Genomic DNA, 27,972 nt, shown 5'->3' on the forward strand with positions numbered 1-27,972 from the left:
GGAAAGCAACTCGTACCCCCGGCGGGACTCGAACGCGCAATCTTCTGTTTAGGAGACTGACGCCTTATCCATTGGGCCACGGGGGCTTTCTCCAGATGATTTGTTTTTTATTTTTATTTGAATATTAACCAAATGCCTACCCAGAATCCCGCAGATTCTATTCAAAAGGAAAGTAACTCGTACCCCCGTCGGGACTCGAAGTCGCAATCTTCGGTTTAGGAGACCGACGCCTTATCCATTGGGCCACGGCGGCTGCCATTTGGTGATTAATTATGGATTTTTTTTAATATTAACCAAATGCCTACCCAGAATCCCGCAGATTCTATTCAAAAGGAAAGCAATTCCTACCCCCGGCGGGACTCGAACTCGCAATCTTCGGTTTAGGAGACCGACGCCTTATCCATTGGGCCACGGGGGCTTCCTGCAGTTGTTTTGTTATTTATTTTTATTTGAATATTAACCAAATGCCTACCCAGAGTCCCGCAGATTCTATTCAAAAGGAAAGCAACTCGTACCCCCGGCGGGACTCGAACGCGCAATCTTCGGTTTAGGAGACTGACGCCTTATCCATTGGGCCACGGGGGCTTTCTCCAGATGATTTGTTTTTTATTTTTATTTGAATATTAACCAAATGCCTACCCAGAATCCCGCAGATTCTATTCAAAAGGAAAGTAACTCGTACCCCCGTCGGGACTCGAAGTCGCAATCTTCGGTTTAGGAGACCGACGCCTTATCCATTGGGCCACGGCGGCTGCCATTTGGTGATTAATTATGGATTTTTTTTAATATTAACCAAATGCCTACCCAGAGTCCCGCAGATTCTATTCAAAAGGAAAGCAACTCGTACCCCCGGCGGGACTCGAACGCGCAATCTTCGGTTTAGGAGACTGACGCCTTATCCATTGGGCCACGGGGGCTTTCTCCAGATGATTTGTTTTTAATTTTTATTTGAATATTAACCAAATGCCTACCTAGAATCCCGCAGATTCTATTAAAAATGAAAGCAACTCCTACCCCCGGCGGGACTCGAACTCACAATCTTCGGTTTAGGAGACCGACGCCTTATCCATTGGGCCACGGGGGCTTCCACATCTTGTTTAATTATTTATTTTTAATTGAATATTAACCAAATGCCTACCCAGAATCCCGCAGATTCTATTCAAAAGGTAAGCAACGCCTACCCCCGGTGGGACTCGAACTCGCAATCTTCGATTTAGGAGACCGACGCCTTATCCATTGGGCCACGGGGGCTTCCTGCAGTTGTTTTGTTATTTATTTTTATTTGAATATTAACCAAATGCCTACCCAGAGTCCCGCAGATTCTATTCAAAAGGAAAGCAACTCGTACCCCCGGCGGGACTCGAACGCGCAATCTTCGGTTTAGGAGACCGACGCCTTATCCATTGGGCCACGGGGGCTTCCACATCTTGTTTAATTATTTATTTTTATTTGAATATTAACCAAATGCATACCCAGAATCCCGCAGATTCTATTCAAAAGGAAAGCAACTCCTACCCCCGGCGGGACTCGGACTCGCAATCTTCGGTTTAGGAGACCGACGCCTTATCCATTGGGCCACGGGGGCTTCCACATCTTGTTTTATTATTTATTTTTATTTGAATATTAACCAAATGCCTACCCAGAGTCCCGCAGATTCTATTTAAAAGGAAAGCAACTCGTACCCCCGGCGGGACTCGAACGCGAAATCTTCGGTTTAGGAGACTGACGCCTTATCCATTGGGCCACGGGGGCTTTCTCCAGATGATTTGTTTTTAATTTTTATTTGAATATTAACCAAATGCCTACCTAGAATCCCGCAGATTCTATTAAAAATGAAAGCAACTCCTACCCCCGGCGGGACTCGAACTCGCAATCTTCGGTTTAGGAGACCGACGCCTTATCCATTGGGCCACGGGGGCTTCCACATCTTGTTTAATTATTTATTTTTAATTGAATATTAACCAAATGCCTACCCAGAATCCCGCAGATTCTATTCAAAAGGTAAGCAACTCCTACCCCCGGCGGGACTCGAACTCGCAATCTTCGATTTAGGAGACCGACGCCTTATCCATTGGGCCACGGGGGCTTCCTGCAGTTGTTTTGTTATTTATTTTTATTTGAATATTAACCAAATGCCTACCCAGAGTCCCGCAGATTCTATTCAAAAGGAAAGCAACTCGTACCCCCGGCGGGACTCGAACGCGCAATCTTCGGTTTAGGAGACCGACGCCTTATCCATTGGGCCACGGGGGCTTCCACATCTTGTTTAATTATTTATTTTTATTTGAATATTAACCAAATGCATACCCAGAATCCCGCAGATTCTATTCAAAAGGAAAGCAACTCGTACCCCCGGCGGGACTCGAACGCGCAATCTTCGGTTTAGGAGACCGACGCCTTATCCATTGGGCCACGGGGGCTTCCGCATCTTGTTTAATTATTTATTTTTATTTGAATATTAACCAAATGCATACCCAGAATCCCGCAGATTCTATTCAAAAGGAAAGCCACTCCTACCCCCGTCGGGACTCGAAGTCGCAATCTTCGGTTTAGGAGACCGACGCCTTATCCATTGGGCCACGGCGGCTGCCATTTGGTGATTAATTATGGATTTTTTTTAATATTAACCAAATGCCTACCTAGAATCCCGCAGATTCTATTAAAAATGAAAGCAACTCCTACCCCCGGCGGGACTCGAACTCGCAATCTTCGGTTTAGGAGACCGACGCCTTATCCATTGGGCCACGGGGGCTTCCACATCTCTTTTAATTATTTATTTTTAATTGAATATTAACCAAATGCCTACCCAGAATCCCGCAGATTCTATTCAAAAGGTAAGCAACGCCTACCCCCGGTGGGACTCGAACTCGCAATCTTCGATTTAGGAGACCGACGCCTTATCCATTGGGCCACGGGGGCTTTCTCCAGTTGTTTTGTTATCTATTTTTATTTGAATACTAACCGAATGCCTACCCAGAATCCCTCAGTTTCCAGCCAAAAGGAATGCAACTCGTACCCCCGGCGGGACTCGAAGTCGCAATCTTCGGTTTAGGAGACCGACGCCTTATCCATTGGGCCACGGCGGCTGCCATGTGGTGATTAATTATGGATTTTTATTTGAATATTAACCAAATGCCTATCCAGAATCCCGCAGATTCTATTCAAAAGGAAAGCAACTCCTACCCCCGGCGGGACTCGAACTCGCAATCTTCGGTTTAGGAGACCGACGCCTTATCCATTGGGCCACGGGGGCTTTCTCCAGTTGTTTTGTTATCTATTTTTATTTGAATACTAACCGAATGCCTACCCAGAATCCCTCAGTTTCCAGCCAAAAGGAATGCAACTCGTACCCCCGGCGGGACTCGAAGTCGCAATCTTCGGTTTAGGAGACCGACGCCTTATCCATTGGGCCACGGGGGCTTCCTGCAGTGTTTTGTTATTTATTTTTATTTGAATATTAACCAAATGCCTACCCAGAATCCCGCAGATTCTATTCAAAAGTAAAGCAACTCCTACCCCCGGCGGGATTCGAACTCGTAATCTTCGGTTTAGGAGACCGACGCCTTATCCATTGGGCCACGGGGGCTTCCTGCAGTTGTTTTGTTATTTATTTTTATTTGAATATTAACCAAATGCCTACCCAGAATCCCGCAGATTCTATTCAAAAGGAAAGCAACTCGTACCCCCGGCGGGACTCGAACTCGCAATCCACGGTTGAGGAGACCGACGCCTTATCCATTGAGCCACGGGGACGTTTCTACGCCTTGTTTAATTATTTATTTTTTTTAAATATTAACCGAATGCCTACCCAGAATCCCCCAGTTCCCAGCCAAAAGGAATGCAACTCCTACCCCCGGCGGGATTCGAACTCGTAAACTTCGGTTTAGGAGACCGACGCCTTATCCATTGGGCCACGGAGGCTTTCTCCAGATGTTTTGTTATCTATTTTTATTTGAATACTAACCGAATGCCTACCCAGAATCCCGCAGATTCTATTCAAAAGGAAAGCAGCTCCTACCCCCGGCGGGACTCGAACTCGCAATCTTCGGTTTAGGAGACCGACGCCTTATCCATTGGGCCACGAGGGCCTCCTTGACTGGTTTTGTTATTTATTTTTATTTGAATATTTACCAAATGCCTACCGAGAATCCCGGAGATTCCATTCAAAAGGAAAGCAACTCGTACCCCAGGCGGGACTCGAACTTGCAATCTTCGGTTTAGGAGACCGACGCCTTATCCAGTTTTACGGAATTTTTGGCTATTGTGGTTTAACCGATGAAGTTACTGAAAATTAGCGTACAGCATGGGCAATCTAGTAGTTTGCCCATGCTGTACGCTAATTTTTTGAAACGGTGCTTTCGGTGTATTTTATGAAAGTTAGCGACGTCCAAAGGCGACGGACGGTACTAAAAATATAACATGACTTACACTTTTTACCCTCATCGATGCCATCGATGGGCATTACTTATAGTAGTGACGTCTATACGCGGCTTTAAGTAAATTAATTTTTTTTTCAATTTTAAATTAATCAATAGATGGCGCTTCTATTTTCGCTAGTTAAAGTCTTTGAAACGAAAATTACATTATTAATTTCCATTGTTCAAGTCATATTCTCCATGTACTTCGCGACGGCGTGCTTAGGAAAACAATGGGCATCGTGACGAGAAAACCGGAAATAGTAAAACTCGTACAGTAACATTGCCCCCAATTCGTAAGCCACCATAGGGGGCCCCCAAATTAAAAAGTGCCAGGGCCTCACAATATGCAAAGACGGCCCTGCCCCCCCCCCCCCCCACCTTCGTGTCGGGGGTAAATTGGACTATGATGTACGCGGACCGTCTCAACTACATAGAACTTCTCCGTAAGATAAATAAATTCCTCCTAGGAAAACATAATCGAGTAAAATATATTTCGTGCTCCACAAATTAGGTAGAACAAAATAGGAGGGGACCCTTTGTTTTTGGATACTTAGAAGGGTCTTAGGGCCACTTATGGTTTCTTAAAGCTAGCTGAATTTTAATTTCAACGCTTCCTTGGAAATTTAAGAAATTTAAAAGTTACTTCTCCCATCAAAGGTTTTTGCTTATTTGTAATTTTTTTAGTTTTTTTTTGGTAGGATTCGAGGCATATTGGCCCTTTTTTAATTTTTTTAATAAGAATCAAATCAATCGATTATTTAATTTAAATCGGATTTTTTTGAATTTATTGATTTGTATTCATTTTATGGCTCGTTCATTGCATTATTAACGGGGTATTTTACTTTTATCAGGTAGCTAATCTTGAATTAAATGAAATCTTAATTAAATTTATTCAATATTTAATATTTTAGTTTGCTAAAAATGTTTGTATGCCTATTTTATTTTTTTAAGAATCTGTTTGTGGTCAAATTTGATTCCCTCATTGAAATACATTGTGTAAATTAAATCAACTAGCTATTTTTTTAAATAACTTGATTTAAAATTTGGTTTTAAGCACGATTTAAAACAATTGGATTTAAATCAGCCAACCCTGATTTGAGGCCCTTTTAAATTCCAGGGTAAGCTATAGACTCTTTTTTTTTTGGAATTTTGCTGGGCGCGTCCATGTTGAGTTTACCCCACTTAACCCCCATTCTCCATATCCTGGGACCAAAGACTAGAGCCTAGACCCTCCACCGGTGGTTCCAGGTAATGGCCGACTAGCGGGCAGCCAAAAAGAGGGTTCGAAAAGACCGCGAAAAAGAGTGTATATATCAATACGTTGCCTAACGCTTGGAGCCTGTTGAATATTTCGAAGTAGCTTAAAGTTGAATTTAAAATAACATAATTATAATCAATCGATTTAAAAACTTATTTATTATTTATAAAATATTGAATGAATTTTTAAATGTTTTGATTATAATTATCAATCGGACGCCGTCATAAACAGTTTATTTTAAATGAAAAGTTGTTATGCTCCAGTTCAGCCTGCGTAAATCTTTTGTCGGTTAAAGATGTCTTTTGTTACCAAAGATTTTTCATTCGGATTTTGTTAACATAAAACTTTAAGCTCTCCCAAATAAATATTTGAGTGGCGTTAGACGAAAGGCGCCACAGAGTCACCATTGAATTAGGCCTTGAAAATGTTCGCGAATATTCGTTTCTCCGAATAAATTCTAGGGGTCAGACATTTAAAGAAATTCCGAACACTTTCCAAGAAATCTGAAAAGAAATCAGAAATCTAGCCGGGATTACTTCCAAATCTCGAAATCCGACGTGAAATCTTGAAATCCAGTGAGAAATCTTTAATCCAACGAGAAATCTTAAAATCCAGCGATAAATCTTAAAATCGAGCGATAAATCTTAAAATACCGAAATCCGCCGTAAAATCCTGATATCCAACCGATAAATCTCAAAATCCGACGGTAAATCTAAAAATTTCCAAATTGCGAAATTCTTCGAGAAATCCAACAAGAAATCGAGAAATATCAAAATTGAGAAATCCGTCGAGAAATCTCGAAATACAACAAGAAATCTCGAAATACAACAAGAAATCGAAAAATACAACAAGAAATCGAAAAATACAACAAGAAATCTCGAAATACAACAAGAAATCTCGAAATACAACAAGAAATCTCGAAATACAACAGGAAATCTCGAAATACAACAAGAAATCGAAAAATGGCGAAATTGCGAAATCCGTCCAGATACCCGAAATCCGACGTGGAATCTGGCAATTCAGCGAGAAATCCCGAAATACAACAAGAAATCCTCAAATCCAACGAGAAATCTCGAAATCCACTAAGAAAGCGTGAGATCCAGCGTTCCTATGTACACCTTTTGGGTGAATTTCCGACCCTCGGATCAAATAGTCGAATATTCAAAAAGAGTGGTGACGTTCGTTGATGACCGTCTCAACATTGTCATTCTTCCGAAAGATAAATAAATACATTGTTGATGAACGCGAAACGTTGGTAGTAGCGTAGCTCTAGACAGCTTAATTAGGGTCGGTGAATGCGGCTGTCCCATGGCAAAACCTTTTAACTAACACGATCGTAAATTTGAGATATTTGACTTTTTCAAAACCTAAGTTATAAGATTTTAACGTGGTTTTTAATGCGAAAATTATAAAATCCAAAACCATTTTTTAAGTCATAAATAATTAAATATTTATGACTTTTACCTGAAACTTTTACAGTACTTTTGTACATGCCTTAGTAATACTGATGCGTAAAAATCTAATTTTTCACAAATTTGTTGGTTAGAAGGTTTTGCCATGGGGCAGCCGAATTGTTTTCGTCAAATAGCCGACTGCTGGATTTCAACGGGATGTTTCTCTTCTTTTTTGGAATAAGCGGGACGGAGTAATGGCAATCAAGCTGTAATATGTTTTGGGGCACTTTGGGCGAGAACTAACTAACTGACAAGAGGGGGGAAACTCCGCTCTTTAGATAACAAGTTAAAGAGGTTTTTCAAACGGGAATAGGGGTGGGTTTGAAAAGGGAGGGGGTGACCTACTAGCACGCTCCGCGCCAAGGCTCCGGCGCGTTCAGCTTTTTTCCATTTCAATTTACTCTCTGGCGAGTGATGAAATTCGTAGGTGGCTTGTTAAATGAAATTGGCCGTTTTCGCGTCGACTCTTTCGCGACAGTACCCTACAAAACTCCAAAGATAGTCGTTTTAAAAACTTTGAGCGCGAAGATTTTTTGGATCTGAAATTTTAGAACGTTGCGCAATTATGCGCAATAAGAAAATCAATGGCTCCTATTTGCAGAATGTTGACTTTCGACGATGATGAGAATCGCGATCCGAAATTAACTTCCTTGGAATTCCTGGAAACCGAATTGAAGAAAATGTTTTTGGAAGCGAACCGCGAGTGGAATTTCGACTTCGAGGAAGAGAAACCTTTCGTGGATGGCAGGTTCGAATGGCTTCCGCTGATCGAGCCACAGATGGCCGCCGTAGAACAATCGACGCTACCGGTTAAGGACACAGTTTTTACCGCCGATGAAGAATTGAGCGTCTTGGAAGTCGATAATGACTCCAAAATTACGAGCATTGTGCCTTTGCGCAAAAAACACAAATTTTCTCAAAGACTGTTTACGAGTGAGTCGAATAATTTGATTTTAATACAATCGGTAGTTTACCAGTTGAAATGTTTTAAGACTCCCTTAGAATGCGATGAATACTCCCAGTAACGGGAACCTTTTGCGAATTAGTTGAGCTTGAATTTAACTTTGAACACAATTTAAGACATTTTAAACACATTAAATAGTTCTGTTCGATTCTAATATTATATTTAATACGTTAATTACTATTTAAATTTAGAAAGATACAAAGCTGTACCATATGTTTTCAAAAGACTGCTACTTCATGGAAAATTTTAGAAGTATTTATGGAATAAAAATATTTAAAATACACATGAGCTTTCGGATCGTGGTCCTTCCGCAGCTGCACGTTACTAAATTCTGATTACAATAATAATAAAAGATACAAAAAACGCTTATCCGTTGCAATTCTAAACAATATTACCCTTAACCTCGGCTAAGTATATATTTTTTTTAATTTGTTAGTTTAAAACTCCCCCAACCCACAATATTTATTGAACCTTTATCTAAACTAGCAGTCTTTTATAAACTTAAGTTTCAATAATAATCAATATCTTAATCTACCAGATGGAATGTAAACGTATCTTCAACAAAAGTTATCAGTTAAAATCTTTAAACGTAATTGGTTTTTTAGCTAAGGGATATTTAATTAGGTACAATTTATTTATCAATAGTTCGTAGAAAAATAACGATCTTCAATAGTTTGTATCCATTATTGACGAAGTAGTAATCGTAATCAATAATTTATGACACGCGCACTTTTCAAATTTATTCAAATTCAGCCTTCAAAATTCCGTATAAAAACCTCATTTGAATAATTCCCGCTCAATTTGGCGCGCTTTTTACATCACTCAGTCCCTTTCGAAGCGTGTCTAATGAAGTTGTTTTTCTGACCTAGATATTTTTGGCGCGAAATTTTTATGACATCATCATTGAACACGCCCCGAAAGAGACTACCACGTGGTGTACTGTTCTTGAAAATGGAACTTCTTCTCCCTCTTTTTTCATTTCTCTAGTTTTGGTTCCGCGGGGGAAAAGGGTTTCCCGCCAAAAGTGCTCATATTTTCGTCTCTGCCCTTCCCACCTTGGGCCACCCCCCCCCTCCGGCGCGGTTTATAGCCCTAGGATACTTCAGAACGGGCAGAAAAAATTTCGCGGTTTTTCTTCCGGTTTGCGCGGGAATCGGGAAGGCGAACGGGAGCTGCGAATGGGTTTCAAGGTTCTTCCGCCAGGGGGGGGATTTTTTCTAGCCATCGTTTGATAATGCCAGATTGGAATGAATGAATAATGCAGTGATAATGATTCTCGACTTTTCTGAAACGCGCCCCACCTGTTGAAGATTGAAAGTAACGCGATTCTCTTAAAAGAGAGCTCCTCCTTCTGAAGACATTCAGGCAAAGTGGGTCTGGGGATTCATTTAGGAGGTTCTGTAGGCAGCGTTACTTTCCACATAATGAAGAAAAAATCACCGTTTTCGGGGAAAACTAACTAGGAGAGCTAGGGGAAAATCAGCCTTCCCTAGACCAGGGAATTTTGTGGGGAAATCCGTATGGTTTTTCAAAAGTCTTAATGATTGCCATAGTTGATTAAAACTTTATTTGTTCGACCACTTATGACCCGGGGGGTGCTTGGTGAAAAGGTACGCTTTGATAGTTGCCTACGTTATTACTAGAAACTTATTGAATTAATATCTGCCATTCAGTTCGCCAATTTTGGTCAGTAGGTTATCTCGTATTTCCATCCTGTTGCTTAGGCAATGGAATCGTTTCCAAAGGCAAGACGTTGCTTTATAATAAATTAGAGTGGCAATCAGTGCCGGCCCGAGGCAAGTTTTAGGATGGAGCGAGATCCGATTATTTCGCCCCCCTTGCTTGCCCCTAATATAAAAATATTTTTTTCCCTTATTTTTCTTTACCCTGAGACCATGTGTATACATGTTTTAGTCCATGCTGAGTTTTGGCGCCTGGAGCTGCCGCTCCGTTCGCCAGATGGTAGGGCCGGCCCTGGTGGCCATTTACGATTTTAGATTATTTTAAGAAGTTTTCATCCCAGAATTAAAAAAAAGACGAGGACAGATATTTCATTAAATAAATAAGCACCTAGGAATAGTTCATAACATAGGAGCAACAAACACAGCACCCGGGTGCACCCCACACAAGGAGAACGCAACACGTCAAAAGACGTACAGTTTTCATTGGTTAGATGGTTTAGCGCCTGTTGGCTTCGGAAGGGGAAAATTCGGAAATTGTCTTCCCCTTTCCGTAAAACGTTCAGTGTAAAGGCTCGTCCAATGAAATTTGTCCACAACACAGCGTTAGCGTGTTTAAAGGTTAGCTGCGTTCTCCTTGTGTGGGGTCCACTTCCCAACGTTTCAGAAACGCATTATCTCCAAAAATGGCATTTCGAGATAAATCAATTTTTTTCATTCTTATGAAAAATAACAATACTACAGTATTCAGGTAACTGAAAACTAGTTGTTTGGGGGTTTTTTCTTTTGATCCGCAATCTCTAAACTAAGTAAAACTCAGAATATTTTGACATAATGCGTTTTGTACGTTTATATTTTGCCGGCTGATACTCCAGGCAGAAACGCATTATGTGGTATAATAATAGTGAGTAACAGCCATTGTGACTGTTACCCTGGGAATGCAGCTGAAGAAATTAGAGCAGAATAAATTATACGAAATGAAGACTTATTGGTTAATAACGGCAGAATGCGATTCTACAAATTTCTGACGACCGTTAATAAGTTTCTGCGGAATATTTTCGAAACTTTTAAATTTTAACTTGTTTTTGAATTTTATCTCGGAAACTAGACCAGCTAGAAAACGGACTTCAAATTTAGAATCAGCGCCCTAACTCAAAAAGTCAAAAATGGTCAATAATGCGTTTCTGAAACGTAGGGCAGTGCAGTGTTTGTTGCTCCTAGATAACGAACTCCATAAAAAAGTTCTTATTAGGTCCAGATCAGCGAGCCCCCTATCGTGAGTCAGAAGCAAAACAACAAATCGTTGAACTTTATCTCCATTGTCGGTGCATTCATAATAACGTAGGCAGCCTGACTATTGAGCCTCATATTTTAATTTATTTCAGTAGGCATTGACTAGTGCAGTAGCAGTAAAAAGGGGGGAATAAAAACAAGGAAAGTCAACATTTAGCTTTACCCATCAGAATTCAAATAGGAGATTATTATCGCTTGAGTTGCATGATGTGATTTAATAAAAATTGGGATTGATGAATGATGAATTTATGATACACCATGTTCGCCATTATTTATGAATATTTAGGTACATTTTTCACTAGTCAAATTGACTAGTGAGCCCCCAGATTTCGATTAAATTTCGTAGTCAGAGCATTTATTTTAGTAGTCAAATGCCGTGACTAGTGCCTTATGTCCAACCCTGGCCGTGTTATTCTTCCAAAATTTCGGAGGCACACGAAAAACGCTGTAATAAAAATAAACATCCTTTTTTAAGTGTATCTTTGAAACCATGTCGAGCGCGGATTAAAACCTCGACTTCGGGCAATCATTCCATCCGTAATTTGTATCTTCCCTTTCGACATTCCTTCCGCGCTGTTAAAAACCTGTTTCAATTGAGATAACGTATCTTTGGAGACTGTGGATGCAAACGACGTTCCATACAAATCTCCTAACATAATATTGGAAGAGTGAAAAAATATCGCACGAAGAATTTATATTTGATGAATCATGTAGAAAATTTAAGGAGTCATTTTGTACAGGGGCTGTTCACGTATTATCTAACGCTTAAAATCTAACCAAAATCAAAAATTACGTAACAATTACTCAAACCCCCTTAAGTATAATAGCACCATAAACCTTCATATTACTCAATTTCTTTCAAAATTAAAGGTCCACATGCCAAATTTCAAACACGTGATTCTGTATCCCGGCCTCAAAATTCAAATGATTCTGTGGAACTTTAATTCGCGACCGAAACGAGTCTAGGTGGCGTAACGGCGCTAGCTTCTCCGAGGTTGAGCCTTTGATCTAGCGTCTGCTAGAGACAAATTTAAAAAGTCATAAGAACGTTTTTCTTAAATAAATTTATCAAAATGTAAGCAAACGATACAAAAATAATAATAATATGCAAGTTTCATTATTTATAAAGTCTATTTAACGAATAACGATGAGGAAAAACTAATAGCGTCTGCTTTAGCCGCTACCTATCTAGGTTTCAATGGTGAACCAAAGGTGGCGTAGCGATAGTTTTCGCTCGCGAATAGTGTTTATTTATTGTTTTATCTCTAGATTATACCTATTCATGTGATAGTAAATAAAAAAAAAAAACAGTATTAAATTTGCGACTCTAATTTAACCTCGGCCAATAAGATTTGATTTTCTCTGGAATGAAACAGAGTTGGGCTGTAAAACTATTCTAACGCAGACTGGAGAATGGAGATGACAAAGTGGGAGTCACTACCGGGACATTTTTTGATGACGGCAAAACTACTAATTCCACAGTTGGAATCCTAAACAAAAAACCCGGTGTTTACCCCTTTTTGTCATCCCCCATTCTACCGCCAGCTTTACAGTAGAGTCCGACGCCGCCGCTGTTCACGCCGCCACGCCGGCTTTTCCCTTATTTTCGGCTCGCCGCCGCTGATAGGTGATTTTTTCGGCGCGACGCCGTACCATTTTCCAAGGGCTCTTACTCTAGTCATTATAATTATTGTTCAATGAATGATTTCTAGTAGAAACTCTATGAGAGTATAAGAAATATATTTTAGTTTCTGGTCTTCCTTGGTGTATTTACTGTATTATATTTGTTTACATTGTTTGTGGGCCTTTTTAATGATTTCGCTGCAGTGGTGGATACAGAAAAACTCAAAGGGGCGCTAAATGACATTTTGAGATATGAGTGTAATAACATAAAATCAAATCACATGCAAATCTTATACGTCAAAGGCTCGGCCAACTTTGACACTCGCGCAATAGCGGCCAGTCCATTCGTTGAAGTTTCTATGTTAACCTACGAACAAAAATATATCTCGGCTCTGAGCGCCCCTAGCGGAAAATTTTTTTTGGATTAGTTTTTGCACGAGAGCATGGTTTATATCGGGAAAATCTAGGAAAATCCTTGTTCGTGGAATTTAGGCGAATGGGCTGGCCGCTATTGCGCGAGTTTTCAAAGTTGGCCGTGTCGCGGGAGCAAGCAGACCAGTGCTTCCACTTTGAGGGTATTTTACCCTTTTTCGCGTAAAATTGACCTCGAGAGGGATTTTTTTACGAGGTTGAGGTTAATGGGTAAAATTAGGGTATTTTGAACATTTCATGGGAAATTCAAGGGTATTTAAATTTTTTTTTAAATAATCTACCACGAAATATAATTTCCCTTTTTGACAAAGTGTAACTAAGTTGGCCGTAAGTGGAAAACTGCTTTTGCTTACGTCGAGACCCTTTTAGGTTCTTTCTCTGTTGTCAGCTTTGCCGATTGGAGCAGACAAATATATTGTTTTCGTCCCTTAGTAAGCGAATTGCATACCTACCATTAACATTAGTGTCTTTTTCTTTGTAAAAATTAAAGAAAAACTGTGATAATTAAACTACATTTTTTATGGTGTTTTTTATGGGAATTTTCAGGGTATTTTTAAATTTAAAATGGGTTAAAGTGGGTATTTTATTGTTTGATTCTTGTGGGAATTTTAAGGGTATTTTTGAAATTTGGAAAGGGTAAAAGTGGGCATTTTTCAGCTTATGTCTGAGTAAAATGATCTTTTAGAAGTGGAAGCAAAACGGCGACGAAGCCCGTAATTCAGCTTGCCTTGTGAATAGCTCTCAGTAAAACGTTTGCATGTGAAGAATAGGAAGTGTCCCACTTATGTTACAATAATATACACTTATGGTATAATGTAATATTTTGTAATTCGATTTGCGTAATGAATAACGCTATGTATTGTTTATCTGAAGGAATGCTGGCCATCAAGAAGAGCTTCTCCTCGAAGACGCAAAGTGCCGGCAGAGAGTCATGGGCCAAGCTGCGTAAGGCCGTGGCCCGCTCGGAATCCAACGCCTCCGCGTCCATCTCAACGGCCGGCGTCTGAACTCAATTACCCACGAAATTTTGTTCTAGTTTCATTCAATCTTTCGTAATTTCATCGTTATTTTTTCATTTGTATATTGAAATCCTTACCACGATATTTTTTTACAATAAGAGATTTATTATATAGTGTTGTGGTCAAAATTTTGAATGTTGATATACTTGTAATAAAAGTATTATAGTTTTAATAAATTAAAAAAATATATATTTTTAATAGATCGAAATTATGGTGATCCCATTTCTCTGTTAAAGGGAGTAGAAACCAATAATGTTAACTAGAGATAAAAACGCAGAGTTGGGTGTAGTGGCCTTAAAGGGGAACGGCCGAGCTTGACGCCAGTTCGCCTTGAACCTTCAGCCAATGAGAGGCCTTAGAGTGGTTCCGCCAAGGAGGATAATAATCATCCTTGGATCCGCTACTATAGCGGGAGATAGGTGACGTCATTCTCTCTGGTGACATTAAATTCTTGGCAGAACCACTCTTTGAGCTCTGATTGGCTGAGATCTGGCTATCGTCTGCCACGGCGTTTGGCCCATTTTGCCAGTTACACGGCAGCATTCTAGTTACCTATGAGATTTCTATGATACTAACACGTACCTTTTTTTTGTCTTGAAAAAATAACTTTTGGCCCAAAAAGTTGAAACGAAAAATACCGCCAGAGGTTTGGGTTTGAATTTTCGCCGCCATCTTAAGGGCTGCCGCCAGCGCCCCTAACTCCGTATGAGCGATTTGCGAACTATCCTAACTTTTAAAATCGCGCAATTTAGGCTTAGGTCTCTTATAACTGGAACGCGCCGCGCGTGAAAAACAATTTTTTTGCGTCTTCAGCAGCGCGCTTTTATGTTGTTTTTCTGTCTCACCGACTTCTCACCAGGTGTCGCGGCGGACGAGCGCTTTTCGATTTCCCAAAATTTCTTTATTTTATTAAAAATTAACCACTCACAGTGGCGGCTTAAGGGGGGGGGGCGGTCCGCCTCGGGTACCAGGGCAGAAGGGGGAAAACGCAATATCACAGGTTTTATGGGCTAAATCAAATATGACTTGTTAGCTCATTTGTTTTTGTTAATTATCTCAATTCCCACGCATTCGCAAATTCATCGAACCCCTGAAATCACATTTCCCTGCTGCTTGGTTTTTGCACTTGTTGCAGCCTACTTCCGGGGGCTAGTAGACCACACTTTGAAGCTCTCTGGAGCTCTTTTAACTCATCGTAGGGAAATGGGGGGAACACAGGCATACTTCCCAACTCAACCCCTACAACTCCTTAAAATTTTTGCATTACCTTTTGAAACACCCTGTATACTCTTTGGTCAAATTTTACGAATGGTCAGTTATCAGCATTTATAGCCCGGTGTACCTAGTAACAGAGGCCATGATGAAGTATATCATCATAGTGCCCTACGCCAGCGTCCACAGCCCGGACAGGTGACAAACCCAGCATGGGTAGTAGTACCCTACTACTGATGGTCACACCGTCGACGCAAGCCACTCAACCCAGCAGAAGGTGCAGCAATTGGACGACCAGACTGGATGGACCATTTCCCACTTCGCACACAGCAGTGGGATTAAGAGTGGATGTTGTAGCAACTCCAGCCGACACCCTACCTACGGAGGTAAAGAGCCGTACCCTTTGGAGACAGCTCCTAAAGGGAACCGACGGGCACACAGCGGTTCACATAACCCGGAACAGGGGGCACCGGAGATCCCGGTGTGCTCCAAAAGGCCGGGAAACAGGACCACCGTGCCCACCGCCCCCACAGCCGGCTACCTAATCCACTGAGGCGGCCAGTTTGCACGGACCCTCTCCGTTAGCCTGAGCCGAAACTCAGTTTCCAGCCCTTACTTGACCGAAGTCGGAGGTGGGGATAGGACCATTTTATCAGAGCTAACATCTCCCAGTGCGCCACCGCCCTTGTGGGTTACAAGAGCCGGACCCCGACTCCCCGGTAAAACCACCTATTGGTCACGAGAAGGCGAGGGGGCAGTAAATACGTCACCGGCGTCATCTTCAATCGCGTTTGAAGACGTCATTTTGAGGGAACCAATGAGATGCCGGGACGATTTAACTTTTTCGTGGGAAGTAGCTTACTCTTCCAGCATGACGACGACGTGGGAGAACCACTAAAAATAAATAGCTTTTGATAAACCTTCTGGCAAAAATTTTCAATTCTTTGAGCCACCATAAATATGGAAATTCTCACTCCGAGTTACTCGCCAGGAAAAGGTACGCTGCCAAAAGACGGATATCTTAAGCCGGCTGCACAAATGAGACGCGAAGCGAAGCAAAATTAGAAAAATTCCTAATTTCGCACACACTTCGCTTGCTTGTGCGCGAGCTCGATTTTTGAAACGATGCATGCGTGCGCGCTCAAAATTCGCTTGCGAGCTTGTGTGCATCCGTCTTTATGTAGGAAAAAAAACATTCCGTAGACTTTTCGTCTACATCAAAAATAATTGTCCGCAATTCATTTTTGGTCGTTTACAATTATATTCCCTGATGTTTCATTTCACAATTTTCGTTCGTTTAATAACAGAACCTGTAAGTTACTGTTTATACAATGCTTGTTAAAATAATTTAAACTTTTCACCTGTAAATAGAACGCCGTGTTTTTTCTAAGCCTTAATGTGTCAAAAAAAGCTATCTGGTTAAAAGGAAACACTTGTTGCATACCGTGGAAGTGAAAAGTTTCCATTATTTCAACAAGCACTATATAAACAGTAACATACACGTCTTGGCTCTCGGAAATATTACTTCTTGGCAGTTTCTTTGAAGATGTTTTATTGAAGGGTCTATTGAATGTAAATAATAAGCCATTTGGCAGCATTCCAATAATCGTGGCTCTCTCTCTCCACGCGCTGCGGGTAGCGTTTCAGCCGCTGCCGCTGGTGCGTTTGCCCCTACAAGTGTACCGTATTCGCCCAACACACAATACACGCGAGCGCTGTAGGAAAGCACAGGGCTAGCCTAAGGGGCCGCGTAGCACCTGGTATATCCATAGACTAAGAAATGTTTACATGTGTGAACATTTCTTAGTCTATGCTATATCTACACTTTCTAAAGCCAGAAGGCGGGAGTGGCAAAAATTGGAACGCGAAGGCGACGAAGATGCGAGGGTAATATTCACTCTTCGCCATGAAATAGAAATAATATTATCACCCTTGGCGAACTTTTTTGAAATGTTTTCGCGGAATCCCTGCCGCCATCTCGCGGAACCCCAGGGTAACAGGGTTCCGCGGTACTCAGGTTGAAAACCACCGTGATAGGAAATATCGGGGCCTTGCTGTCGCTGGATCAATTGTGGGCATTAGAAGCCCCAGAGTAAGCTCTTAAATAAAACATCATCGTGAGGCGAATTGGGAGATTAGATACATTAAATTAAAGTGTCGGTTCGCCGTCAAGTAGCTCTTTTTCAACAGATGTCACTATCGTCGACATAAAACAAGATAGTTAAGCTACATTTTGAACCAAAAGGTGATAATTATAGGTACCCCTCGCGTTGATTGGATCGTTTGTAAATTAGTCAATAACATAAATTACAGCAATTATAAAAAATATTTTACAAGGGATATATAATTTAGGTTCAAGTCCACTAAATAGAGTATAAGCTGTCTCTACAATGGCTCTCTGACTTCCTTGGACATTAATAGATGGCACCACGTTCTCCACTAATGTCGGTTTTTGTCGAACAATCGGATAGATTCATGGTCATCTCTAATAACAGTGGCCTTTTCGTAATACAGGTGGCAATGATTGCCAACGGTTGCTTTAAGATTATTCTCAACTATACAACGTAGTCATTTCCCCTAACTTGAAAAAAGTTACCTGGTTAAAAGGAAACACTTGTTGCATACCGTACAGGTAATAAGTTTAAATTATTTCAATAAGCACTATATAAACAGTAACTTTCAGGCATTTACATAGCAATATAAAAAATACAAAAACTTTCACTTAAGAGCGCCTTATGAGAAAAATTCGATTAGGGCGTCTAAGGAATATAATCCGGCACTGCTTACAGGTCCTGGCTCTCGGAAATATTACACCTTGGCGATTTCCTGGAAGATATTTTATTGAAGTACTTATTTGGGTATTCGCTGTCTCGCGCGCTGTTGCCGATAGATAGATCGATAGATGATATCTTGGATTAATAATAGAAGCTAACGTTAAAGCGTTAGCTTCTATTATTAATCCAAGATGATATCGTACTCTCGCTCTCACTGTAGAAATTTTGGGCCTTGGTGCCCAAATATGCTTACGTTATATCAAGTTGGTAACTTGAAGGCTAATAATTTTAAAGATAGTCATAACTCATTGGGGATTGTGCCCCCCCCCCCCCCGAAACGTGTGGTCGTACGTACAAATATTTTTATTTATTTACTTTTTTTCAATGGCGTGCCCCCCCCCCCTTGAGGGAGACGAAAGAATGGACTTTGTGACGTAAAAAACATAAATTACTTTTTCAGGGTTTTTATTTTTTTTTAATTTTTATCGATATAAAATGTCTAATGACAGTAAACATACTACGAAACATTAATAGTGTTACCTAGGAGCAACAAACACAAGGAGAACGCAGCTAGCCTTTAAATACGCTAACGCAGTGTTGTGTACAAATTTCATTGGATGAACCTTTACGCTGAACTTTTTACGGAAAGGGGGAAGACAATTTCGGAATTTTACCCTTCCGACGGTAGCCGGCGCTAAAGCGTCTAACCAATGAAAAATGTAGACAAGATTATGCACGACTTTTGACGGATTGCGTTCTCCTTGTGTGGGATGCTGTGTTTGTTGCTCCTAGGTATCACATTGTTAATCTGTTTAAAACTAGTCTAGAGGTTTAGTTTTACTTTTAGATTCGAAATAATGAGGCGAAAATGCCGCTTTATTTAAATTTTCAAACAATATTAGACTAATCATGGAATGAAAACTTTTGTTTATTTTTTTGGGAAAAATACGGAATATTTTCCGGAAAAAAGGCCTTGGTCATTTTCCGCCTTACAACACTATAAAAAACCCTCTCCTCTTTCGCTTCAGTCACGTAGTCTCTCCTCTCAACTCGCGATAAGTTCTCAATAGAGCAGGGAGCTCCCTGAGTAGAATCACGGACAGTCCGCGGTAGAATAGTTATCGTTCTGATTATGGGGTTGGGGCTGAAAGTATATTAAAATATTTCGTTTAAAAATGGTTGCTTTTGTAATGAAAATCCAAATCGAACTAATTTACAAGTACTAATTAAAGGACATTGCACTTCTTCTGTGGTAATTGGTTTTCTGCGGATTTATTTCAAATTTAAATATATTGTTAAGCTTGGTCAAAGGACCACAATTGTCCATTGACGATTTTCCATAGCTCCTATAGTTTGTCCAGTATCAGTGGTCAAAGTTGGACAAAACTTACATTGTAGTATAGTATTTTTGTTAAAAACAATTAACATTATATTGGTTGACGTTGTAGTCGCGTGCGTCGCGGGTTCAGGTTGACTGATATATTATTAACGTTTCCATTTTAAAATCCAAACTACGATACTTTTTTTCATTCATTGTAACTTATTATTCGATACATTTTCGTACGTGAAATTATTTGTCAATATTTTCCATAAGAAATGGTTTAATAAAGAAAATAAATTAAGGAAGAAATTCTTAAACCCATTTGTTAAATGCGTTTCATATTTCGTGGTTAGATCATAATACAGTGGCGTAAATAGCGCCCCCGCAGACCCCGCGGCGCTGGGGGCCCCCGATATTCTAAAACTGGGTTTTAACCCTAGCGGGAGAAACAGGAAATAGGCACAGAAATAGAGGGGAGCTTATGAGACTCGACTATTTTGTTCGTCTGGAATATCGATAACACATTGATTCACACTATAGAAATAAAAATGAAACTATAACCACGATCGGATTGGGGGGAGATATATCAGCTAAAAGACCGCCATTAGAGTGGAATCGCTCATATCCGCGCCATCTAATAAAAAAATTTGAAACTAAATATGATCACGTGGCATAACGTCGTAAGCAACGTCGTCTGGAATCTGGCTTGTTTATGTTCTTCGATCGGTTTTCAATGTTGTAGAGTTGTAAAAAAGACAGATTTAATATTTCAACGACATAATATTTGAACAACTATGAAAATCATTACGTTCACACGAATCTACATTACCGTAAATTACAGTTTTATAAACGTTTTAAATTTACTGGCCTTGAAATAAAATAAGCTTAGAAAACTTACGTCTAATTGCTTGCCCTTTCATTTCCATGTTTTTGTCTCTGGGAATTTTGTTCTGGCGAACTCTGGCATATAACATAATTAGTTTTCTAATTTAACTATCGCGATGATGGCCGATCCCTAACTAAACGTAAAACATATGGTCTTAAAGTTCGCTGAAAATGAAAAAACCTTATATTCCGAGATTAGTATAAAATAATTCCTATAATATTACATACTTATGGGTTAGTACAGAGCAAAAAATCTCAATTTTTTACAATTTTTAATTTACCGGCATTATGTCTATAGACGCGAAAAACGCAAAGACCAAAGTACCGTATCTGCGCACGACGCGACGCGCAGTGGCTTACTGCCTTCAAAATTTCCACCGTAACCATGGCTATAATCATATGTAACATAATTAGTCATAAGTATGCCACTGTATCTTTATTCCATTCAAAAATCTTCACTAATGGTTTGTTTCACCACGAACCAGTAAAAAGGTGGACTACGTTAGATTTTAACTTTTTTATTCATCCTAGTAATTTTGGGAGTCACACTATTGGCAGAGAGGGTAAAGTCGCTTCGCTATAGAGAGGCGCCTCTCTTTCAAAAATCCGTCGCATGATTTTTTTTCGCTAAAATGTCCACTAGTCTTGGACGTTTGAGGGCGCTACTATCACCGTTCGCCTCGAGCGGCGCTCGATTTAATATTAGGCGTAGAACGACGCAAAAAGTTTTCAAATTGTTGGATAAATTAACATCAATAAAGCTTTTAATTATGTATTGTTCGGCGGAAAATTGTTCTTCAACTAAGAAAATTAAGTCTCGTTTATCTTTTTTTAAGTTTCCAAGGGATAAAGAGCGGTAAATTCTCGTTTTTATTAGATAAGCTTATATTCTTATATATTTAACTTTCAAACTTTTAGTTCTACATTGTGGCTGCAGAATGTCAACAATGAAAAACTCTTACATAAAACAACTGAATATTTGTACACAAACCATACATTTTGTTCTCTCCATTTTACTGTGGATTGTTTCATGAATGTAAAAACCAGAAATAGACTAACAACATTGGCTATGCCAACTATTTTTTGCAATAATGAAGATCAAATTTCAGTTTCCCCTACGCCTATTAAAGGTATAAAAACATCTACCAGGAGAACTTGCTTCTTAATATTTAATTTATTAATAATTATTCTAACAAGTAGTAAAGGAAAACCGAACAAATGAACATGGGTTAGAAGATATCTCAAAAGAAAACACGTTGGCTACACACGGGTCAGAGTTAAATGGGACTAAACAAATTCTCCAAATGCACAATTACAGCTTTCCCTAATGAATCAAATTGTCAAAATGGTAATTTAAATTTGAAGTTGTAACCCAGATAAATCCCAGATTTAAATTGATAAAACATTTCAGTAGATAAACTTAATGGCAATGGGAAAAGAATTTTGGATTTAAACCCAGAATTGATATTCTCAACTAAACGCATTCAAATTGAACACAATTATAACCATCCAAACGAAAGCTACGCTTCAAATACGGACAATGAATATGGTAAGATAAGAGTTTTGATATTTATTGAAATTAATTTAACTAAACTACTTAAATTATTACAAAATATAGGAGGATAAATAGAATTTGTAGTTTCGGAAAAGCAAGTCAAAAATAAGTCAGTTCAAACCAAAGTATTTAAAACCAAAAGAGAGTTAAACCTTCTTAAAAGACTTAATAATAAAAATGCAAAAATCCTAAGAATGAAAAAGCAGTTAGCAAGTATGAAAGTTAAACTGGCAGACAGTAAAAATATCTGCGATGTCACAAATGCTACTAGGTTCTTATCTGACTTTGCTAAGGAATTATTTGATTCTGAATTGAAACTAAGACACAGAAACAAAAAGGGAAGGAGATACTCAACAATGTTAAAGAAATGGGCTCTTTCTCTTTTTTATCACAGCCCTCAGGCATACAGAATGTGGCAAGTTGTTTTATGCCTTCCAACAAAGAGAACGCTGGAGAAATGGTTAGCTCACATAAAATTTGAACCTGGATTCGACCACAAAACGCTTGAGGCCTTGAAAATAAAATTTCAAAATAAGAAAATTAGTGAAAGAGTGGTAGTACTTTCTTTTGACGAAATGAGCTTAAAAGAAAAACTAAATTACAATCATGGAAACGACATCATTGAAGGTTTTGTGGATTTTGGTCCTTACGGAAGAACCAAGCAGTACGCAAATCAAGCTCTTGTATTCATGATTAAAGGCATAAAGCTAAAATGGAAACAACCAATTGGTTACTTTCTAACAAAAGATGCTTGCCCAGGGCAGACATTAAATCTTTTGCTTCACGACTGCATAACTCACCTAAAAAATATTGGACTCATTGTCAAAGTTGTGGTTTGTGACCAAGGGACGGGAAACCAAACTTTGTTCAGAAGTATGGGGATATCAGTTGAAAAGTCATACATTAAAACTGATGAAGAGAAAATTCATTTCTTCTTTGATCCTCCCCATCTCTTAAAAAGTGTGAGGAACAATTTCAAACGATATCCAATTATGGTGGACGACAAAGTAGTTTCTTGGAAAGATCTTGAAAATTTCTTTGAATTAGATCAAAAAATTTGAAAGTTCCGAAGCGCTCATAAGCTGACACACAAACACATTAATTTACCTGCATTTTCCAATATGAAAGTCAGTTTAGCAGCCCAAATATTTAGCCGGAGTGTCGCCAATTGCATTGAAACGGCATGATCTTTGGGATTAGGAGACTTAACATTAAACAGCACTTTCACAGCCGAGTTCCTTCTACACATGAACGACCTTTTTGATTTGTTCAATAGCAGGACGTTGAACAATGAAACCATCTGTAAGAGAGGAATGAGTGATAAATCAATCCATATTCAAATGTTGAGTGACAAATTAGAATGGCTTAACACATGGAAGCCTCAAAACTGCAGGTATAAAACCCTTCCTTGTATAGAAGGGTGGAAACTCTCAATTCAGTCTTTGCTATTCCTGTGGAAAGATCTAAAGGATAATTTTAGTTTTGAATTCTTATTAACAGGAAGGGTTAGTCAAGACTTTCTAGAAAATTTCTTTGGTTCTATTCGTCAAAGAGGAGGCAATAGAGATCATCCAAATTCTCAACAATTTCGGGCAGCATACCGAGCTGCATCGGTCAATAATCTCTTAAAACCTGCAGATTCAAATTGCATCGATGATTTGGATAACTTCATTTTAAACATAGATTCCTTTAAGGAATCAGCTCCAGGATCTGATTTTGAAAAAATATGGAGTCTTACATGTTCAAGGGCAATGCTCTGAAGAAGACTTAGAAATTTGTAATTCCATTGAAAGTCCCAACCTGCTCAAAGAAAATGTCCTTAGTTATATATCAGGATACCTAATTCATCGCTGTTTTTTAAATCACCAATGTCCTTCTTGCATCAGTCAACTAAGGCAAGACAATCCAATTCTTGATCCAACTAATGTGCTTGCTTATTTTAAGGCATTCAAATCCAACAAAAACTCTTCTTTTGGTAGCATCATTGTACCAACTGCCTATTTCTTGGATTTTGTAACAAAGGTAAATGAGATATTTGACACCAGTTTCAAACTATTATCACACATGACAAATTTGAAAGGCCGCTTACAAAGATTCATAGCACGGAGAATTGACAAGAAATGGTTCCAGGCTCCTGAAGGTTCCACTTGCGCAACTGTGTTTCAAAACATGATATCTTTTTTTGGAGAGTTCTGCATAAATAGTACCCTTAAAAAACAAGATCTTGATCACCAATATACAAAAACACAGAAAAGATTGGACAGAAAACTATTAAAAATACAACACTGAACGTTATTTATCCATGCAAAGATATTCGTATTGAATTACCATTTAGTTCATATTTACATAACTAATTATATTATTATTATAATTTATTCCACTAAACTTCCTTGTTAGACTTCTTCTGTTCATGACTAAGTCTTCCTGTTCATCTAAGACCTGGCCTCCCTTACAATTTCCCGATTTTCTCGTGAATTTTTAACTATTAAAAATATTGGAGTTTTTATTATTGAAATATTGTAATTAGTAATTTTTTGTACTTACATTTCTAATGATATCCACGATTTTTTTAAAGAATTCAAAATAACAATTGAAGAAAAAGTAATTGCAGCTGTTTTGTTTTGATTTATAATTAATTTTTTCAGTGGCGCCATCGAACGTCTAAGACTAATATAACGGGTCGTCTGCTTCTTCTAGGCGCTCGCACTTCAAAAACGTACGACAAAATTATAACATTGCAGGAATAGGAAGAGGCGCCTCTCTATAGCGAAGCGACTTTACCCTCTCTGCTATTGGCTAGTAACATATTTATTTAAGCAAATGGAAAACCTCTAAATTGAGAAGGAATTTTTTGCGTCGGAATTTTAGTGAGCCCAATGTAGCTTTATTGAAATTTATAAACTCACTCGGTTTGTGCGGATGAAGTTAAATTATGAGTAATTTAGAAAAATAAAAGGTTGGGGAAAATGACCAATAAGTGATCGCTTTCCGAAAATGGAACAAGTCGTCGAAGTGGGATATTCCACCAGCGTTATTAAAACCCATATCAAGCCTAGAAGAGTTAGGCCTAGGCTCAAAAGAATCTGCAAAGACTCCAACCTTGTAGATGCGCCAGAAAATCTCAAAATGAATTTCAACTATTTTTTCCAATAAACTTGCTTCTTTTATTTGACAATGCAAATTTATTTTAGAACGTGAGTCTCCGAGAATTTCGTTAATTTTCAAATTAATTACATTAACAGAACTTGATACTATATTGTAGTTCATTTTAGCTCCTAAGCCTTGGTTGTTCAAACTGGTTTGTTTAGTAAAATTATAATGGCCATCGGTTTATCAGACGTAGAGCTAATTATACGACGGCATTATCGGCATTTGAGATTCGATGACGTCAAATATGACATCAAATATGACGTCAAATATTACGTAGGGTTCGGATGACGCAATATCTGTGAAACAAACCGTTAGTGAAGAAATAGAGCTAGTGGGATACTTATGAGTAATTATGTTACATATGCTATAATGTTTAATGCGCTTGTCAGATGGCGCGGATAGCCCGATTCCACTCTAATGGCAGCCCCTTTTAACTTAACTGTTTCCTTTGGGATTGGCGGAAAGCGAAGTGGTTCTAGCTTGGAGGAGAGAAGTATTCTTCCCTCCTCCAAGGTTCTAGTCTCATTTCTAAGGGTCACACAGATAAAACTCAACAACTAAGTAGCGTACCTGAACCCGCGACGCACGAGACTACAACGCGAATCATTATACCATTAATTGTTTTTAAGAAACTCCATACTAACAAGGAGACGACCCGAGGTGATAATCACCGATTTTGTTCAAACTCGGGTATAATGTACACCTCCATGTAACTTGAAAATTCAAATTTAATAAATTTTTATAAAATTTTTTAATTTCTCATCAAAATTGATAAATTTTGAATTATTTTTTTAATTTTTAAAAATATTGCTGTTTTACATAAAATTTTAAATATTTTTCAAATTATTGCTTATTTTATAATTTTTCTATTTTTTACTCATTTTGATCACATTCACCAAATTGCATTTCAACGTTATGAAATTTAATTTTTAAAATAAATTTTTATGTGTTTTTAACGTTTTTGAATTTTTAAGATTTTTTCATTTTAAAAAAGTTTAACAGGGGGGAGGAGGGACATGTGTCAGATTTATAGCCCGGTGTACCGGTAAGATTGAAACCACACCACCGGAGGTCCATCATCAAATGCCCTACGCCAGCGTCCACACGCCCGGACAAGTGACAAAACCAGCATGGGTAGCAGAACCCTACTACTGATGGTCGCACCTTCGACGCAAGCCGCTCAACCCAGCAGAAGGTGCAGCAATGGGCCGACCAACTCGCCACTTCGCACACAGCAGTGGGAATAAGAGCGGATGCTCTGGCAACGCAAGCCGACACCCTACCTAGAAAGGTAGAGAGCCAAGCCCTTGGGAAAGAGCGCCTAAAGGGGAACGGCTGGCGCACAGCAAACCGCATAACCCGGCACAGCTGGCACCGGATATCCCGGTGGAAACCCAAAAGGCCGGGAAATGGGCGCTGTGCCCTCATACGGAGGCCCGCAGCCCCACAGTAGGCAACACAATCCGCCGAGACGGCCAGTTTGCCCGGCCCCTCTCCGTTAGCCTGGGCCTAGTTACCAGCCAACACCGGAAGTGGAGATAGGACCATTTGGACGGAGCTAACATCTCCCAGTGCTGGGTTAAGAGAGTTGGACCCCGACTCCCCGGTAAAGCCACCAGTTATTGCACACTCCGACCCCTCGTGGGCCAGGGGGGGGGGGGGAACCGTTAAAATTCTTCAGCTTCCCATGTTATTTTCAAAACAAAAGCGCGTCGCAACTTTTCCCTTGGAGATTTTTTAAGTTCCATGGAGGTGTACATTATACCCGAGTTTGAACAAAATCAGTGATTATCACCTCGGGTCGTCTCCTTGTAAGCTTGGTCCAACTTTGACCACTGATACTGGTCAAACTATTGAAGCTAGGGAAAATTGTCAATGGACAATTTTGCTCCTTTGACCAGTAAATGACTTTGGTACTCCACGACTAGTGTAAAAGTTATTTCTAGTAATTAGGTAAACAACGGTTTTTTGTACACTATAAAATAAAAAGAGTTTTATAGTGTACGAAAAAACATTGTTTACCTAATTACTAGAAATACCTTTGACCAGTCTTAATTACATTTTGTAATTTGAATGAATCCGTAGAAAGCTATTTACCATAGAAAAAATAAGATCACAGTACCTTCTCCAATTAAATCGTTTACCGCGTACAATATTCTAAAACTCGTTTTGTGTAAATTCAACTGTGAAAATCGTATTGACAGTACGTGGTAGAAATATTGGGGTTATACACAGGTTGACACGTTAACACCTTTATACAATCCACAGAGTAGACAGGTTAAGCTACCCCTCGGAAAAATAGAAACCGTGTAGCGGAAACTTGTTGGAGTGTAGACGTAGACTTATTGCGTACAATCTACACTGTTACAATACTCCCCTACACGGTTTCGACTGGTAGCTTAACCTATCTAATAGCTACTTGCTGATAGAGCATAATGTGTGGAGAAATTTGCAGTTGAAACAGCAACCGTTTTACTATCACGACCACCTTACGAAACAACCAAACAACTTAAAAGGTATTGTCATTTGAATTATTTTTATGAAAAAAAAAACAATTTGAACTATTTGTTGCGTTGATGTTCTTGAGGGACATCCATTCCACAAGCAGTAGACATAGTAGCTAAGGCAGTGCGAGTACTCGAACATCATCGATTTCTCAGCATTTTTTGTGGTCGAGTACTCGACCTCGACCTCCAATAAGTAATTGAAAAATACTCGTCGATTATCGAGTACCAAAAATATACATAGTCGGGTACTCGATTACTCGAATAAGCTGCTCTAGTTCAAAGAGGGGTTTTTGCAACTTTTTGGGATTTTAATAAACGCGTGATTTTTCTCCAAACAATATTATTAATTTTTGGTAAACATGTGCGAATATTGATTTTGGATTTTCGGGTCGAGTATCGGGTATTAAAAATTTTGCTTTTCGAGTATC

The 27,972-nt window shown here is 39.3% G+C and overlaps 1 protein-coding gene, 1 long non-coding RNA gene and 17 other non-coding genes across 19 annotated transcripts; 1 reads left to right on the plus strand and 18 right to left on the minus strand.

Moving 5' to 3' along the window:
• Positions 1 to 13: 13 nt before the first annotated feature.
• On the minus strand, positions 14 to 86 carry TRNAR-CCU (transfer RNA arginine (anticodon CCU)). The gene has a single exon. It is a non-coding gene; the product is annotated as a tRNA-Arg (tRNA).
• Positions 87 to 345: 259 nt separating this feature from the next.
• Positions 346 to 418, minus strand: TRNAR-CCU (transfer RNA arginine (anticodon CCU)). Its single transcript has one exon. It is a non-coding gene; the product is annotated as a tRNA-Arg (tRNA).
• A 94-nt stretch (positions 419 to 512) lies between these two features.
• TRNAR-CCU (transfer RNA arginine (anticodon CCU)) lies at positions 513 to 585 on the minus strand. Its single transcript has one exon. It is a non-coding gene; the product is annotated as a tRNA-Arg (tRNA).
• Positions 586 to 844: 259 nt separating this feature from the next.
• On the minus strand, positions 845 to 917 carry TRNAR-CCU (transfer RNA arginine (anticodon CCU)). Its single transcript has one exon. It is a non-coding gene; the product is annotated as a tRNA-Arg (tRNA).
• A 94-nt stretch (positions 918 to 1,011) lies between these two features.
• Positions 1,012 to 1,084, minus strand: TRNAR-CCU (transfer RNA arginine (anticodon CCU)). Its single transcript has one exon. It is a non-coding gene; the product is annotated as a tRNA-Arg (tRNA).
• Positions 1,085 to 1,345: 261 nt separating this feature from the next.
• TRNAR-CCU (transfer RNA arginine (anticodon CCU)) lies at positions 1,346 to 1,418 on the minus strand. The gene has a single exon. It is a non-coding gene; the product is annotated as a tRNA-Arg (tRNA).
• A 94-nt stretch (positions 1,419 to 1,512) lies between these two features.
• On the minus strand, positions 1,513 to 1,585 carry TRNAR-CCU (transfer RNA arginine (anticodon CCU)). The gene has a single exon. It is a non-coding gene; the product is annotated as a tRNA-Arg (tRNA).
• A 261-nt stretch (positions 1,586 to 1,846) lies between these two features.
• On the minus strand, positions 1,847 to 1,919 carry TRNAR-CCU (transfer RNA arginine (anticodon CCU)). The gene has a single exon. It is a non-coding gene; the product is annotated as a tRNA-Arg (tRNA).
• Positions 1,920 to 2,013: 94 nt separating this feature from the next.
• TRNAR-CCU (transfer RNA arginine (anticodon CCU)) lies at positions 2,014 to 2,086 on the minus strand. Its single transcript has one exon. It is a non-coding gene; the product is annotated as a tRNA-Arg (tRNA).
• Positions 2,087 to 2,180: 94 nt separating this feature from the next.
• TRNAR-CCU (transfer RNA arginine (anticodon CCU)) lies at positions 2,181 to 2,253 on the minus strand. The gene has a single exon. It is a non-coding gene; the product is annotated as a tRNA-Arg (tRNA).
• Positions 2,254 to 2,347: 94 nt separating this feature from the next.
• On the minus strand, positions 2,348 to 2,420 carry TRNAR-CCU (transfer RNA arginine (anticodon CCU)). The gene has a single exon. It is a non-coding gene; the product is annotated as a tRNA-Arg (tRNA).
• A 259-nt stretch (positions 2,421 to 2,679) lies between these two features.
• Positions 2,680 to 2,752, minus strand: TRNAR-CCU (transfer RNA arginine (anticodon CCU)). Its single transcript has one exon. It is a non-coding gene; the product is annotated as a tRNA-Arg (tRNA).
• A 428-nt stretch (positions 2,753 to 3,180) lies between these two features.
• On the minus strand, positions 3,181 to 3,253 carry TRNAR-CCU (transfer RNA arginine (anticodon CCU)). Its single transcript has one exon. It is a non-coding gene; the product is annotated as a tRNA-Arg (tRNA).
• Positions 3,254 to 3,347: 94 nt separating this feature from the next.
• TRNAR-CCU (transfer RNA arginine (anticodon CCU)) lies at positions 3,348 to 3,420 on the minus strand. The gene has a single exon. It is a non-coding gene; the product is annotated as a tRNA-Arg (tRNA).
• Positions 3,421 to 3,513: 93 nt separating this feature from the next.
• Positions 3,514 to 3,586, minus strand: TRNAR-CCU (transfer RNA arginine (anticodon CCU)). Its single transcript has one exon. It is a non-coding gene; the product is annotated as a tRNA-Arg (tRNA).
• A 262-nt stretch (positions 3,587 to 3,848) lies between these two features.
• TRNAR-CCU (transfer RNA arginine (anticodon CCU)) lies at positions 3,849 to 3,921 on the minus strand. The gene has a single exon. It is a non-coding gene; the product is annotated as a tRNA-Arg (tRNA).
• Positions 3,922 to 4,015: 94 nt separating this feature from the next.
• TRNAR-CCU (transfer RNA arginine (anticodon CCU)) lies at positions 4,016 to 4,088 on the minus strand. Its single transcript has one exon. It is a non-coding gene; the product is annotated as a tRNA-Arg (tRNA).
• A 3,510-nt stretch (positions 4,089 to 7,598) lies between these two features.
• Positions 7,599 to 14,226, plus strand: LOC149959696 (uncharacterized). Its single transcript, XM_090166505.1, has 2 exons — positions 7,599 to 8,063; positions 13,995 to 14,226. Exons 1-2 carry the CDS (start codon positions 7,715 to 7,717, stop codon positions 14,126 to 14,128), a joined length of 483 nt encoding a protein of 160 aa, XP_090022631.1. The 5' UTR covers positions 7,599 to 7,714; the 3' UTR covers positions 14,129 to 14,226.
• Positions 14,227 to 22,728: 8,502 nt separating this feature from the next.
• On the minus strand, positions 22,729 to 23,817 carry LOC149959697 (uncharacterized). The gene is made up of 4 exons (XR_016478597.1): positions 23,754 to 23,817; positions 23,626 to 23,687; positions 22,995 to 23,187; positions 22,729 to 22,912 (listed from the first exon to the last, which is right to left on the minus strand). It is a non-coding gene; the product is annotated as an uncharacterized LOC149959697 (long non-coding RNA).
• Positions 23,818 to 27,972: the final 4,155 nt, after the last annotated feature.

Source organism: Leiobunum rupestre, chromosome 2 (assembly GCF_980474605.1).
Source record: "Leiobunum rupestre chromosome 2, qqLeiRupe1.1.hap1, whole genome shotgun sequence".
Lineage (NCBI taxonomy): Eukaryota > Metazoa > Arthropoda > Arachnida > Opiliones > Sclerosomatidae > Leiobunum > Leiobunum rupestre.

Coding starts and splice junctions, on each gene's coding strand:
- LOC149959696 (XM_090166505.1), top strand. CDS start 7,715: ATGGCTCCTATTTGCAGAATGTTGACTTTCGACGATGATGAGAATCGC. Junction 8,064..13,994: donor TTCTCAAAGACTGTTTACGA/GTGAGTCGAATA, acceptor GTTTATCTGAAG/GAATGCTGGCCATCAAGAAG.